This window comes from Panicum virgatum, chromosome 8N, assembly GCF_016808335.1.
Source record: "Panicum virgatum strain AP13 chromosome 8N, P.virgatum_v5, whole genome shotgun sequence".
Taxonomy (NCBI): Eukaryota; Viridiplantae; Streptophyta; class Magnoliopsida; order Poales; family Poaceae; genus Panicum; species Panicum virgatum.
The window spans coordinates 34612899-34628503 of record NC_053152.1 but is presented as its reverse complement, the minus strand read 5'-3'; the positions used below and the strand labels follow the sequence as shown (position 1 = coordinate 34628503).

The window sequence follows — 15605 nt, the reverse complement described above, 5'->3', positions numbered from 1 at the left end:
AAACCATTTTCTGAAATTCAAGCGGCCTGCGAACAGACTACATCCACAACCAGAGGTACTGCAAAATTTTCCCAACCAAATGGATTGCCCATCGATCCGTGCATCCTCCCGAGAGTATAACTGCGCCCAGTAAATCGTTGCATGCGACCGTGTGCTAGCTAGCTTCTTCTCGATTGGTAGCTACGACCTAGCTCGGGACCACTTCTTCCATGGCGGCGGCTGCAGCTTGCCACGCCAAGCTCTCGTGCCCGACACTTTTGAGCTTGCTCCTGCTGCTCCGGGTGCTCGTCGTGGAGCCGGCGGCCGCCACGTGCTCCGTGGACGCGATCTACAGCTTCGGCGACTCGATCGCGGACACGGGCAACCTGCTGCGCGAGGGCCCCGTGGGGTTCTTCGCCTCCATCGGCAGCTACCCGTACGGCCAGACCATCCGGAAGCCCACCGGCCGGTGCTCCGACGGCCTCCTCATCATCGACTACTTCGGTGCGTATGCGCCCATTTCCGGCGGCGTCAACGATGAGCTTGAGTTGCAACTAGTTACTCAGGCGATGACTTGAAATTTTTTTGTTTTATTTGCAGCGATGGCGCTGAATTTGTCTCTGGTGAGCCCGTACATGGACAAGGACGCCGACTTCGCCAGCGGCGTCAACTTCGCGGTGGCCGGCGCCACGGCGCTCGGCCGGGCCGTCCTGCTCCAGGGCGGCGTCATGATGCCGCCGGCGAGCGTGCCGCTCAGCACCCAGCTCGACTGGTTCAGGTCGCACCTCAACGCCACCTGCGCCTCAGAAGAAGGTAAGTTGTGGATCTGCAAAATTCTTGAGATTTCTTTTGTTAAAATTCTTGCTCAATTGAAGTGTATCTGCTAATTTATTGAGCACGATCAGATTGCGCGAAGAAGCTCGCCGGAGCGCTGTTCTTGGTGGGGGAGATTGGGGGAAACGACTACAACTACGGCTTCTTCCAGGGGACAAGGTCCATCGAGGCCATGAAGACCTACGTGCCTCAGGTCATCAAGACCATAATGGACGTCACCAAGGCAAGTCATCTTCTTGTTTATTGTTTGTAAGAAAAAAAATTGTTCCGACCTCTGCGACACACTTAGTCTTCTTGTTTATTGGAACAATAGAGTTCGTGTAGTTTATCTTGTCCAGAAACCTTTAGCACTCCATCCATCCACTAATATTTTTGAACTAACCAATGTACTATAAAGCATTAAAGAATGGAGGTAAGTATTTCATAATTAAGGAACCCTCAGATAATTTTTGGTTAGTCATGTCTCTTGAAATTTGTCCAACGACCACCATTCGTCCGTTAGACCGTTGGAGGCTTGGAGCTCATCTAAATGCGTTTCTATACACTAATAACCTTCACCGCAGAACTTTACAAAGAGGAGCAGGTTTAGTTTCTCGCAGTTTCGACTGTCTTTCAATATATCTAGTTCACACTAATTCACCGAAAAAGTGTTTGAAATACTTCAAATATTTTTGGGCCAGTTATTACCAGTCACTACTCACTAGCTAGGCGTCAAGGTATGGGCTCTCCATAGTTAATATACTCCAGTGTCTGAGACTTAGGGGACTGCTGGAATTTTCGAAACACTCGATCAGAGTTTCTTCTCTGTCTGTCACTAGCTAGGTATGCTTGTAGTAGTAGGTTTGGTAGGTGGCGGATTAGATTTGCGTTCAGGGATTAGTTGTTCCTTCAAATCTAACAGGGATTAGTCGTTGTTTCCGGACCACTTTCACCAAAGTTCGTTGAGCAGACTCACCATCTTGAGACTAATTAATGAACCTGTCCATTAATCCTTTGTTGTTTAATGAACCTGCAGGAGGTGATTGAGTTAGGAGCGACCCAGATCATCATCCCGGGGAACTTCCCCATCGGGTGCTCTCCGAGCTACCTATCCCTCTTCTCCGTGTCCGGCACCGGCGACCTCGACGACAGGGGGTGCCTCAAGAGCTACAACGCCTTCGCCCAGCACCACAACGAGCAACTCCAGACGGCCATCGATGACCTGAGGAAGGCCAACACCGATGTCACCATCATCTACGCCGACTACTACGGCGCCTTCATGCACCTGCTTGATCATGCTTCCATCCTAGGTAGGTAGACAACCAGCAATCCACCACGAATTCATGGCTCTGATATCCTGTGCCCGGATCTCAAAGCGGCCACAGATGCCTAATCAGAGTTGGTAACACGTCTTGGTCCTTGGTCGCAGGGTTCGAGCAAGACTCACTTCTCCAGGCATGCTGCGGAGCTGGAGGGGGGTACAACTTTAACATGAACTTGATGTGCGGCGCGCCGGGCACGAGCGTGTGCGCGAACCCAGCGCGCCGCGTGAGCTGGGATGGCATCCACCTCACCCAGCAAGCATACAGGGCCATCGCGCTTTCCCTCCTCATGGAAGGGTTCGCCCAACCGGCTGATGCCGTGCAAGAGATTTGGAGTTGCTAACAGAGAGCGTGCCATCCGTGCTTGTACCTCCTAGAGTTCCATTCAGGCTGCTTGTACTTTTGATATGTGAATGTTTTCTCTGAGTCTGGAATTTGTGTTTGTTTTATCGAATACGCAAAAGGATTGTGTATCTTTTCATTAAGGTAGAAAGAGAGGTCGTACCCAATGCGCATAAGCGCCGTTACAGCATGTGTGAGCGCCAACACAACACGCCTAAGCGCCGTTACAGCAGGCATGAGACAACCGAATCTAGAGGTCACCTTGCTGCCTAACAATCTCGACGACATGTTGCGTCCAGGGGTGGTAATGGGCCATGGCTCTAATGCTCTCTTCACAATCCTACTTGGCCCTTAATTTTTTTAACTCAAAATTGAATAAGATTAGAGCCCGATCCTTTTAGGACCCGGCTCTTAGATTATCTAGACAAAAAATTAAGGCCCTTTACCACCCTTGCGCCTGGTTGGAGCCCTGACGCCTTGCCTTGTATTCCATCCAAGCTTCTACCAGAGTACGAGATGGGAGCTCGGCCAGACGCCTGACCCCCGATGGCGTGTTCCCAGTGTAAGGGAAGAGCTCCTAGATGGCGGAGTCTGGAATTTGTGTTAGACTTTATGTGTTTAATGTGCCATCGCGCAGAAAAACCATCTACATATATTTGTATTGTTCATGATAAAAGCAAGTGTGAGAAACATCCCTTGTCATAGAATTCAAGTCATGAATTTATCAGTTTGCTGTTATCTTGGTCATGTGGCTTAGCATTTACATCATCTGTCTTCATCTTTTCACCTTCACCTAATTTTACCGCCTTATCATGAGGCATAGGGATAGTACCTCCTGGAGTTTCATTGGGCCTCTACTTTCAATGTGTGAAAAATTATCACAACCCTCAATTGAGTTCTGGTGTGTCCCTGCCTAATGAATCTTTGAAAGATTGGAGGTTTAATCAAGAAGTTGCTCGCCAAGAACTAGTTAAATTGATTGTTATGCATGAATTGTCATTTAGCCTACTAGTTGAATATCCAAAGTTTAGATTATTTTGTGGCTGCCTTAAACCCATGGTCCAAAGAAGTGTCTAGAACAACCAGTTAATCTGACTACATTAACTCATATAAGAAAGGAAAAGCATAGCTAAGGAAGATACTGAGCTTCTCAAAATCAAGGATTTCTCTCACTACTTATACGTGGACCTCAAACCAGACTTTGGTCTACTTGTGTGTGACTTTCTAACTTCATTGATGATCAGTGGAAACTTCATAAAGATATCATAAAGTACACTCAAGTAGAGTCACCCCATGATGATTCACTACCGGAATCCGGCAGCAAACTACGGGACACTCGCCAAACAGCCTCTATACTGAGTGCTACCAAAAAAACACTCGGCAAAATAACATCACTCGCAAACAAGGTCTTTGCCGAGTGTTTTCTCTTTTACACTCAGCAAAATATACATTGCCGAGTGTCTCCTTCCGGTGCACTATCCGTCCTTGCGGCGTTGCATATATGACCAAGTTTGGGAGGGAGTCCTGATCGGACTTGGAATTCTTAGTCGAGTTGGACTCGACTTGTTTGCTGTACTGGATTAGGTCATCCAGCTCGTCCTCCGAGTTAGAGGAGTACTCGGAGTCGGAATCGGTTAGTCCACCGATTTTGGAATATGTGTGCTTTGGGTGAGCAAGAAGTGGGATGCCCATCTCTATACGGAGGGCGTTCTCGTTCATCCAATGTAGCCATGATTGAGTGGGAGTCAATCCTTCGGGCTCCTTAATCCAGGGTTTGTCGAAGATCGACTTGCTGGATTGTTCTGGAGCTTTGGCTTTTCCCTTTTTGAGCTTGGCCAGTTTCCAGAGGACGTCAGCATAATGGGGTGGATGGGCCATGGCATCCATAAACAAGTCGACATTATCTGACCAGTCTTCGAGATCATCAAAAGGTTCAAAGTTGTCGAGGCTGTTCATGGATTGATCAAAGTCTTGGTCAAACAAGGACTCAGAGGTATCAGTCAGTTCAGGAATCCGACTGTGAGCAGGTTTCGGTGAAGGGTTCTGAGGTTTCCTGGAGGAAGACGGTCCCATCCAAACAAGCTGGGGGTTTGTCTTTCTAGATCCCCCGCAGATTCCTCCTCCTGATTTCTGCTTCATGTTTTGCAGAGTGCCTTCAGCCATCTTAATGCAGTCGGCGAGTTTGGAATCTACTCGATCGATCCCTGAGAGTATATCTCCCAAGCGTTCCTATGGTGGGTTCAATGCTTCTGGGTTCTGCTGTGATTTAGATGAGCCAAGGGCGGATTCTGCAAGCTTGATGCATCCCTCTATTGATCGTGAAACTCGATCTACTCCATCGAGTAGTTTTGAGTCGTTGATCTTTGGGCGTTTGATTGACTTGAGATAAGTCACGTATTTTTCGAGAGTTTCGGAAAAGTGAGGTTTTTCGGAGTCAGAATTTGTATCGAACTCGACTGACCCGAGAATTCGAGTTGGAGTCTATATGTTTTCTGCATTGTCCGAACTGAGCTCGAGTAGAGCGCTTTTTCTGTTAAGATCTGCGATCTCGCAGATGTCGGTGGGTTGGAGGGTAATTTTCGGTTTAGGCGAGTTGGGCGTGACGAGGTGGCTGGAGAAACCGCCCGATCCGTCAGCCGTGCAAGCCCAGGAACCGAAAACAAGGGTTGTGCCCTCAGGCACGTCGTCGGCATTGCTTGATCCGGCCATCGAATTCGCCGATGAACTCGCCGAATCCCCTACCTGGCACGCCAGCTGTCGGTGTTTACCACCAAGTCTGCTCAGGGATACCCTTAGCAGTAAGGTTTGTAGGTAGGGATCGACTGCTCTGGAACTCGATGGTGCAAGGAACACAAAGATTTAGACAGGTTCGGGCCGCGAGTTGCGTAATACCATACGTCATGTGTTGTTGTTTGTATTGCCTTAGGTATTGATGTTTTGAGGGGGTCCCTGCTCACCCTTATATATCCGGGGGGACAGGGTTACACGGAAAATCCTAGCCAAGTACAGTTGGAGTCCTACTACAACACAGTCGGGTAATTTTCTTTGTACTGCAGCTAGTTCTACGCCTAGTCGGGTAGTTACAAGAGAGGTAAGGTACATCTATGAGCTATCCCTTACTCTAGAATATTTTATGCCTATAAGCAGTCCCGCTGCCCCAGGTTTGACACCGAGTGCCTAAAATTTAACACTCGGCAAACAAGCTCTTTGCCGAGTGCTGGGAAAAAAGACACTTGGCAAAAAGAACTTTGCCAAGTGCTGGACAAAAAGCACTCAGCAAATGATAACTTCAAAGCATATTTTGAAGTAGTAAATCAATTCAAATAAACAATTTTTATTTTGATTATTTCTTCATTTGACAAAGCAGTAGTAATGTTGTTCACAAAATGTACATCTCTCTCATATAGTTTCATGAAACTAGAAGAGAGATATATAAAATTGTAAACAACGTTACTACCACTATGTCAGATGAACAAATGGAAAAAATAAAAGTTGTAGAACTTCAGAAGTTGGACAACTTTGTAATTGAACACTTTTAAATTTGAATTAGTTTTGCTAACGAATACTACGCTTGAATTTCTCAAATTTGAAATTTGATTTTTTTTAAAGTACGTCGGATGGGGAAATAATCAAAATGAAAGTTGTAGATCTCGAAAAGTTATGAAACTTTGTAGCTGATAACTTTTTGATTTGAAATCATCTTGTCAAAGAAAACTACGTTTGAATTTTCTCAAATTTGAAATTCAAAGTTTGTAAATGACCTCAGATGGGGAAACAACCAAAATGAAAGTTATAGATCTTGAAAAGCTATGAAACTTATTAGCGGACAACTTTTTGATTTGAATTCATTCAGGGCCTCAAACAAGCAATTTACACTCGGTTTAGTATAATATGTGGGAACAAAAATGGAATCGAGCCACAAGTCAGAGTGGTGCAGTGGTAGACGGGGTACATGTGAGGGGGAGGTCGCCGGTTCGAATCCCACCGGCCGCGTAGCGCGCAAAAATGCCGCGACTTTCCGGTGGGGCCCTCCCCCTACTAAATTTTTATTTTTGTGTTTTTTCGATTCAAATTTTGACGAGTATTATTTTTTACTGAGGGTCTTTTGGCAGTTGGCAAAGATTTTGCCGAGTGCCCAACAAAGAACTATTGGCCAAATACTCTTTGCCGTCTAAATGGAAGCCGAGTGCTCTTTGCCATGGGTGGCAGTCGGTAAAGGCTTTGCCGAATGTATTTGGGCCTTTGCCGAGTGCCCCTGGTTGGCGCTCGGCAAAGCGGCCAATTCTGGTAGTGATTGAACTATGTTCAATGCCTTGTTGGAAACACTTCAAGATTGGAACCTAGAAAGCAAGGTTTCTAAAATTACATTGGACAATGCATTGGTAAATCACAACTTTGTTGCAACTTTGCAAGATAATCTTGTTGCTAAGGGTTAATTCATTCGTAAAGGAAAATTATTTCATTATCATTGTGTGCTCATGTCCTTAATCTAATTGTTCGAGAGGGTTTCAAGGCTATTAGTGGTGTGAACAAAAACATTAGAGAGAGTGTTAAGTATGTAGAGTTCACAAGCTCGGAAGCAACAGTTCGAGGCAATGGTGGAGCAAGTAGGTATACCTGCTGGGAAACATCCTCCTCTTGACATTGTGACTAGGCGGAATTCTACTTCCCTTATGATCATGACAACATTGAAGTATTGGCGAGCATACGAAGCTTTAAACCAAGATGATCCACAATACTCATATGAATCTTCAATCAGGGACTGGAAGGTGGTAAAAAAGCTAAGTAACATGTTAGAACCATTCTGCGATGCCACTAATGTAGTCTCCGGCTCAAAATATCCTACTTCAGATTGCTACTTCCATATGCTTTTGGGAGGTGAAGAAGGAGCTAGACAGGTAATCCTAAAATGCTGACTTGATAATTGCAACTATGGTGCATGGGATGAGGGCAAAGTTGAACAAATACTGGGATCTCTCCTATTTGAAAAATCTGCATTCCGGTGATTCTTGATCCTAGGTTTAAAATTTGCTTTCTTGATTTCCGCTTGAGCTAATGGTTTGAGGATGAAGCATACATATACATTTCTAAAGTAGAGAAGACATTTAGAAAACTCTTTGTTGAATATTCCTCATAAATCAATGTCCTAGTTGTTTTTTTTTTGACATCATCAATGTCCTAGTTGTTGAGAGGGCACATATGGTCAATATTGATGATAGCAACCCATGGACAGATTGGGGGCAACATTAAAATGCACAGAAAAAGAAGACCAACAAATGAGTTAGACAAATACTTAGGAGAAACAATCAATCTAGGATCTGATCTTGATATCTTGCAATACTAGAAAATATACTCAACCACTTATCTAAGGATGGAAACAGATCAGATACGCGTAGAAACGGATTCGGATATCTTGGATATCTGTTTTCCTGTTTTCTTCCAGTTTCCACCCCCTATGATGGAAATGGATCGGATACGCATGGAAACGGATTCGGATATCTCGGATATCCATTTTCCTGTTTCCTTACTATTTCCATCCCTACACTTATCCAATACTGGCACGCATGGCCAGTGATATTTTCGTAGTACCTGCATCAATGGCGGCCTCAGAATCAGCATTTTCTATTGGATGGAGAGTGCTGACTGACTATAGTAGCAGGTTAAAATGCTGACTATACTAAGTGCACACGCACTTAGTACAGACCAGGCGGTACCTGACGCGGAGCCGATACTAAACGGGGGATTTCACTCGGTACTAATAAGTGTTTCTCTAGCTGTGCGCAGGTGCGGCGTGGAGCAGGCAGGGCACGGCAGCAGTCGTGTGGGCGCGGCGCGGAACGTGGCGGCAGAGGTGGCGGGCAGAGCATGGGGCTTAGGAGGCGGCGGCAGCGAATGGTAAGGAAGGAGGCAGCTGAAGGAGGAGGGAGGAGGTTAGGGTTGGGGAGATCCAACAGATAAGATTGATTGCATGAATCTAAGATACCAGGGGTGGGCCCACTTTGATTCAAGGGTATTCAGTTGAATACCCATTATTTGGAGCAAAAAATTTTGTATATATAGTGTATAGCATGCATATGTATTGGAAAAAGAAAAAAGAATGAATACATCAACAATGTTGAAACTTTGGCCCCATAACCGATGGCGGCTATCTAGGCCTCACGCGCCTCCACCGGCCCATCCGGCCCAAATTCGCGCCATTGCCTGCCTCGCAGTCCCTTTGTGAGAACGTGATGAGGCTGTGCCGTGCGGCATCTCCGCATTGGCGGCTCGGCGCTCGGCGCAACACATATCCCTGATTCCCCCAAATCCCCAATCCTTTCTAACCCTATCGAACGATGAGCAGGCAAGCGGCTGGCCCCAGTGAGCCAGTGCCAGGCGGCATCGTGCCGTCGCCGCGTCAAGGAGTGCGCGGTGTGTCGTGCCCATGCGGCTGCGGCCCGCAAAGGATTCAGTCAATCGAGGAGAGCCGCGACGGGGCACGGAGGCAGGCCGCAGGGTGCGGGCAGTGGCGGCGCGCCGGTCGGTCGACGGGTGACGGCCAGTCCACTGCTATGCGGGTGTGGGCAACTGGGCAAGAGACCGGAGGCCACGGTGAGCACTGAGCAACACTCAAGTCAAGTGAGCAGAGGGCACAGGCACATGCAAGGTTTCCAATTTCATTCGGAAACTAAATTTCTAGTGTCGGAATTGAGACTAGTGAAGTAGAAAGTAGTGATTCGTGTCGGAATTGAGACTAGTGAAGTAGAAAGTAGTGATTCTTTCGGTGAGTGTGACTGATTGTGAGGAATGATGAATCACTATATCAATGATGTGAGGAATGTTGAAAACTTCACCAATTTGAGAAGTCTAGCAGATTTGTCTATGATGTTAGTTAAAACCGATAAGTGTTCTTGGTATCCAATTGTTTACAAACTGCTAAAATTGGGGCTAGTCCTCCCTGTTACAACAGCTCGGGTTGAGAGGATCTGTTCTGCAATGAATTTTATTAGAAACAAGTTGAGAACCAAGATGGGACAGAAATATTTGAATGATTGATTGGCTACATTCATTGAAAGGGAATTATTCTTGTAAGTTAAAAAATAAGGACATCATCTCTTCTTTCCAAAGTAGCAAGAATCGAAAAGTTGATCTACAAATTGCAAGATTTCTTATCTTTTGTTGTTTTATACCCACTTGATATGTTAATCATTTAGGCCTTGTTTAGTTGCAAAATTCAAAATTCCAAATCTATCACATCAAAAGAGAATTTTACATACATGAAGTATTAAATCTAGACGAAATAAGAAACGAATATAGTTTTCTTGTAAATTACGAAACGAATCTAATGAGCCTAATTAGGTTATTATTAGGCACTAAATTGCTATAGTAATTGCTACAGTACACATACTCTAATGATGAATTAATTAGACTCATTAGATTCGTCTCGTAATTTACAAACAAATTTTGTAATTAGTTTTGTAATTAGTCTATATTTTATAGTTCAAATATGTAAAGCTTCTATTTCAAAAACTTTACCGGTGCAACTAAACGAGGCCTAAGGATATGTATGTTGGTGCTAGTGCATATGTATTTTGAACAATTTTATGTTATGGTCACTTGTGTGCCATAAATCCTTGGCTGTGAAAATTTTTTTTGTCGTTCCAAATTTTGAATACCTATTGTTGAAACTCTGGGCCCGCCCCTGTAAGATACTGTAAGGTAAGAAAGAAAAATTGTTCCAGAAGATAGGGTTCCGCGATCGCGGCTAGATGTAACCCGTGGCCATCCGGCCGTCATGTTGGCCAGGGAGGGGCGTTATGCATTCCGGAAGGTGGGTAAGCTAGACGTCCCACAGCCCACCACGGCCCACTTGTTCCACCGTCGCCTAAAACCAGCACAAGCAAGTATTATTGTATTAGCAGTTGCATCTATTTTTTACATGAGAACACGTGACACACGGTACGTAGGTATGTATGTTGTTCCTTTTTATTTTTCTCTACGTTAGTAGTTCGTTACTTTTGCTAAATATAGTGCATACAGCATGCATCCAATGTAAAATAATAGATTCAACATTTGTACAAGTCAAGTTTAATATTTCAAATAAACTACTTCAACATTTCAAATAAACTACTGCAACATTTTATGTAATAGTGTTGAAATTGTATAACTAAAATGTTGAAATGGTAGCATCTAATTTGTTGGACGTTTAATATTATAAATAATATATGTCAGTTGGATCTCATTTTGTAATATTAATTATGAACAACACCTAGGTTCAAACGGAATTTGAATTAGATATATAGTTTGAAAGCTATGGTCATTTGAATGTCCGATTAACAAAGTAATCCCAACAGTCTCGATGCAAATCAGGTGCGCGCTACTGTCCTCTGGTTGGGGCCGTGACGTGTCTGTCTCTTTTCTCTTCCAGATTCCCAGCCAGGAGCCTGCTCAATTCATTACCGTTGGATGTAAGCAGTGGCGGATGCAGGATTGGAGGCAAGAGGGGGCTGAAACAATAGAGATGTTGATTTGTGTGAAGATTTAATGGTGATTTGGAGGTCTTGCTACAGTATTTTACGTGTAATTATGGGAGCTTAGGGGGGCTTGAGCCCCCTAGCCCCCCTCCTGTATCCGCCCCTGATGTAAGTACATACACAGATCTTAAAGTGGAAAAAAAATTTCATATCATCTTTAAGTGGAAGTTAGATAGCTTTTCCACCTTCAAGAAGATATATATAATAGGATTACCGTGCATCAACAGAGCCATGCAATGCACTGCAGGCGCGGTGAATGGGCCAGGCCCAGGCTTCTAGTTGGGCCTCAATTACTGGTCAAAACAGGCCTAAAGCTGGGTTGGCTGGGCTAGTTCCACGTGAAAGGGAAAAGGATGTTAGGTTAGCTCAAGTCTAGTTTAGCTGGAGCAAGTCGACGCTAGGTCCGGTCCAAACGAGATTATTAGGATTGGTATTAATGTTACGGGATAGACCGGGAGCTTCACCCTGCAAGGGGTTCGGGTCGACCCTTTAGTGAAGTCGGCCCGCTCCTCAATTTGGCCCATGGATCGAAGCGGGTCGATCCTAAAAGGAAAAGGGTCAAAAGGATCACGAACCTATCGTTCCGTGGTGCCCCGTGCCCCTAGGGTCGGACCTCCTCGGCCGCGGCGCTATCACCGCGCAGCGGCGGCGGCGGAGCCGGTGAGGAGGGCCTTGGTGGCGCGGATGGAGGTGAGGTTGTTGCCGGAGCCGGCGGCGGTCGGGGAGGAGTCGGCGGAGCTCCCGCTGGTGGCGCAGGTGGAGCAGCGAAGGAGGTCGACCTCGGAAGGGGTGGTCCTGCCTTCATCCCATTCACCCCCAAATACCTCACTTCGCCACCACGATGAGCACCATCGAGGCCCGGATCACACCCCTCTCCCTCCTTATGCTGATCTTTGGTGAGAAATCTTGTTCCACTTTGCAGTTTCTTTTTTGCCTGTTGTTTCGATTTGGTTTGCGGCTACTTCTGCTAAGATTTCAATCCATCCGCGTGGAGCAATGTTTTGGGGGATTTTGTCTTGCTGATCTCCACCTCACGAGCACACCCCATCGTCAGCCTTCACCCAAGCATTACCGGAACAAAAAAAGCCCCAAAGTGTCCCACACTTTTCTTTCTCTTTGTATGGATTAACTTGGTCAGGTAGCCAACTGCGTCCTTGCTTCCTCCAAGCTTTGTACATATGCAGATTTTCTGCTTAGTTTTTGTTTGCTATAAGATTGGGCGTAGAAGAACTTCACAAGCTGTAGTACCTGATTAATGAACGGGGTTACAGAGGGAGCCATATACAAGTCATGCTTCATCTGGGTGTTACAGAGTAGGTTTTGATGCATTAGTGAACAACTAAATGCCTGGATTTTGGGTGCTGGAATGCTTTTAGTTGTATCTTGAAGTAGGTGGATGGGTGTTTATGTTTCACAAAAAAGAAAACACATGATCACTTGATGCTACAAAAGAAGGATTAGTTACGGGCATATAGCTTATTAAATAGTTGATTCAAGATGTGGCTTTGGATAAATTAATTTTCAAACTTCTAATATGTTCAAACTTCTAAACACACAGAATTAGCTACTGGTTTGGGCTTTGTGCTGATCCTGCATGCTTTGTTTGCGTACTTGTTGCTCTTTTTTGTGATACTCTGACGATGTTTTCCCATTTTTTGTGCTGCTCTTTTTTTATTGCACTAACGATGTTTTATTGCTACTATCCCACAGCGAAATCCCTACTCTTGCGACCGAATATCGTGTGGTCGACAGAAGCCCAACTGGCACAAGCACTAATGATGGTGAGTACTATGTGCTTAAATATAAACTGCTTGCACAACGGGCTTGTGAATTTGTGATAGACATGAACATGTTGTGTCTTTTATTGATAGGTTTCGATGAACATATTGACATGTGTGATGTTGAGGCTGACAATAGCCATGGCCAGTCTGAGGGGATCAATCCATCAATCCAAGCAGCAATTGATAGGGCAACCAAAAATTTCAGATCCGCTTGCTGGAAAGAATTTGAACCAATAATTGAAGATGGGGTGGTTGTGCAAGGCAGGTGCAAACATTGTGATACTCTGATGGCTGCCAAACGTGGTGCAGGCACAAGTTCTCTTCTAACCCACTTGAGAAGATGTAAGAAACGGAGCAGGGCTCTCAGAATAGTGCAGGACTTGAGTTCTACATTGAGGTCTCCTTGTGGCACTAGTTTGAAGGATTGGAGCTATGACCCAGATGTATCACGGAGTTTGCTTATGCAGATGATATCATTACATGAGATTCCCTTCCTCTTTACAGAATATGATAGATTTAGAAGCTTTGTGGCAAGTCTCAACCCATTGTTCAAAGTGCCATGCAGAACTACAGTTAGGAATGGTTGCATTAAAGCCTTTCATGAGAAGAAGGTTGCACTCAAAGAAACATTGAAGAATGCAGGATGTAGGTTCTCGTTGACTACGGATATGTGGACAAGCAACCAAACACTTGGGTACATTGTTGTAACTTGTCACTTCATTGATATGGACTGGAGGTTGCAAAAAAGGATAATCAAGTTTATCGATGTGAAAACACCCCACACTGGAAATGAGCTTTTGAACAATATTCAAAACTGCATTCAAGATTGGTCAATAGAAGATAAATTATTTGCAATAACACTTGACAATGCTGCAGCAAATGGTACAATGATGGACTTGTTGAAGCATAATCTGGTGGACAAGAAATTGATACCAGCAGAAGGGAAGTTGCTTCACCACCGGTGTGCGGGGCATGTCATCAATCTCATTGTCAAGGATGGGCTCAAAGTTGTGGAATCTGTTGTTGAAAACATTCGTGAAAGTGTAAAGTATATTCGTTCTTCACAATCATTATTGACTGCTGACCTTCCTAGTCTTTCATGATATAAGTCTTTGATGGAGCTCTTGTTACTGTGAAAGGTCCTCATCATTATTGACTGCCTTCTCTGAGGATTGCGCTCTGAAACTTCCGAAACCCTGTTATTTGTGGCTTTAAATTATTATACTTTTTAGTTGTGAAGTACAAGTTTTCCTTCTTAGGTCAGACTTATAGTTCAATTGTAGCGAGCTGTATGAAATGTTGAATCTGTCCATCCATGCCGATCATTTGACACTGCAGCGCATGAATGAAATTGGAGATAACTTGCTGATGTCTGTTTCTTGCTCCTTTCAATCCTTAACTGTAATGTAGTGAAGGCATGCAACTGTAGTCGTAATCGCTTGTTGGTGGAAAACACGGATACCAATACAGCGATACTTGTATCTGTATCGGCCTCATACGGGATACACACTCGATGCAAAGTTTCAGTATGCACAGGCGTGTACAGCTTCAGAATGCTAGAGATCTAGCATGCCTTGTCGGACATACATACGTACACGAGGTTCGATCCGCGGAGCCCCGCGGGGCATTGGCGCCAGCAAACTAGCGAGGAGCGGGTCGCCCCTCGAACCTGATTCGGAGCAAACGGTTCACAGGGTCATCTTCAGGAGCGACTCGATCCGGCCCCTTTGCAGACTGACGGGAGCTTATAAAGACAGGTGTATTGTTTCTTTATTTCAATGGTGTCTTTGTAGGGGTGTAATCACCAAAAATTATGAATGAAATATCAACCCGATTTCTCAAAAAAGATTTGGACTGTATTTGGAATTAGGATTCGACTACAAAACCACACACACAATAAACTCCAAAATAAAACCAAATGAAATCCAGCTCACAAGTGCAAGCCCATGGTTAAAGAATTTTTATGCGCCCATTTTTATTTACAAGGAATACTAGAAACGAGCATTTAACCTTAAATTGCAAATAAATTTCATGGCTCACACAATTCAAACAAAAAATAAATCTTGGATTTTTTTTTGCATGATATTACAGTTGTCTTAACATCATCTTGTAAACTGGCCATACAATTTGGAACGGAGCCCGAGCCAGTAGTTTTTAACTTTGTGCTTGGGTTGGAGTAACTGCCTAGGAGTCACACTGTGCCCATATATTATCCCGGTCAGAATGCTTTGACTGCAAGGCTGTGACCAGCAATTCCATGCCCCGCTTGAACAGACATTTGAATTGTTTCAAATATTTCTTCAAAAAAATTGTTTCAAATGATTCAATAACATGTGCTCAGACGACGCCTCTAGAATAGGAAAGTGTTGTGTGTAAAATGAGTACAATGGGAAAATCCTACACAACTCTGCTCGATCAGTCATGTGCAGTATACTCATAAAGGGCACACGGTCAAGTGTGTACAAATATTATTGGCATGTGTGCCTATTTCCAAGAATTGGATTAACACTTTCTTAGCGAAAAGGAGCCCATTCCATGATATTTGTGTTTGTATGCTTAAAAGCAGTTGTCTAGAGGATTCCAGTCGTCCATATTCCAAATATCTGAAAAGGCTCAATACCTCATGCAGAAATGCTGCGTTGAGTAAAATTTGTTTGGCGGATGGATCCTGGGCACGTGTCGTTTGGATGGCTGTCCAAATGAAAATTCCATCTGCCGTGACGCATATAATGGTGGCCGGGGCACAACTGTTGAAGGTTTGGGCACCATCAACCAACCTCTGTTTCCCTGAAGGAACCAACGAAACACTCTGCTCTTGTCTGGTTTGTGTAGCTCGCAGCAGAAGCTCTGCGGCC

At 44.7% G+C, this 15605-nt stretch overlaps 1 protein-coding gene across 1 annotated transcript; it reads left to right on the top strand.

The window, feature by feature from the left end:
* Positions 1-2595, top strand: LOC120686773 (acetylajmalan esterase-like). Its single transcript, XM_039968969.1, has 5 exons — positions 1-483; positions 580-792; positions 885-1036; positions 1829-2102; positions 2222-2595. Exons 1-5 carry the CDS (start codon positions 210-212, stop codon positions 2455-2457), a joined length of 1149 nt encoding a protein of 382 aa, XP_039824903.1. The 5' UTR covers positions 1-209; the 3' UTR covers positions 2458-2595.
* The last annotated feature ends 13010 nt before the right edge of the window (positions 2596-15605 follow it).

Coding starts and splice junctions, on each gene's coding strand:
- LOC120686773 (XM_039968969.1), top strand. CDS start 210: ATGGCGGCGGCTGCAGCTTGCCACGCCAAGCTCTCGTGCCCGACACTT. Junction 484..579: donor CCTCATCATCGACTACTTCG/GTGCGTATGCGC, acceptor TTTTATTTGCAG/CGATGGCGCTGAATTTGTCT. Junction 1,037..1,828: donor CCATAATGGACGTCACCAAG/GCAAGTCATCTT, acceptor ATGAACCTGCAG/GAGGTGATTGAGTTAGGAGC.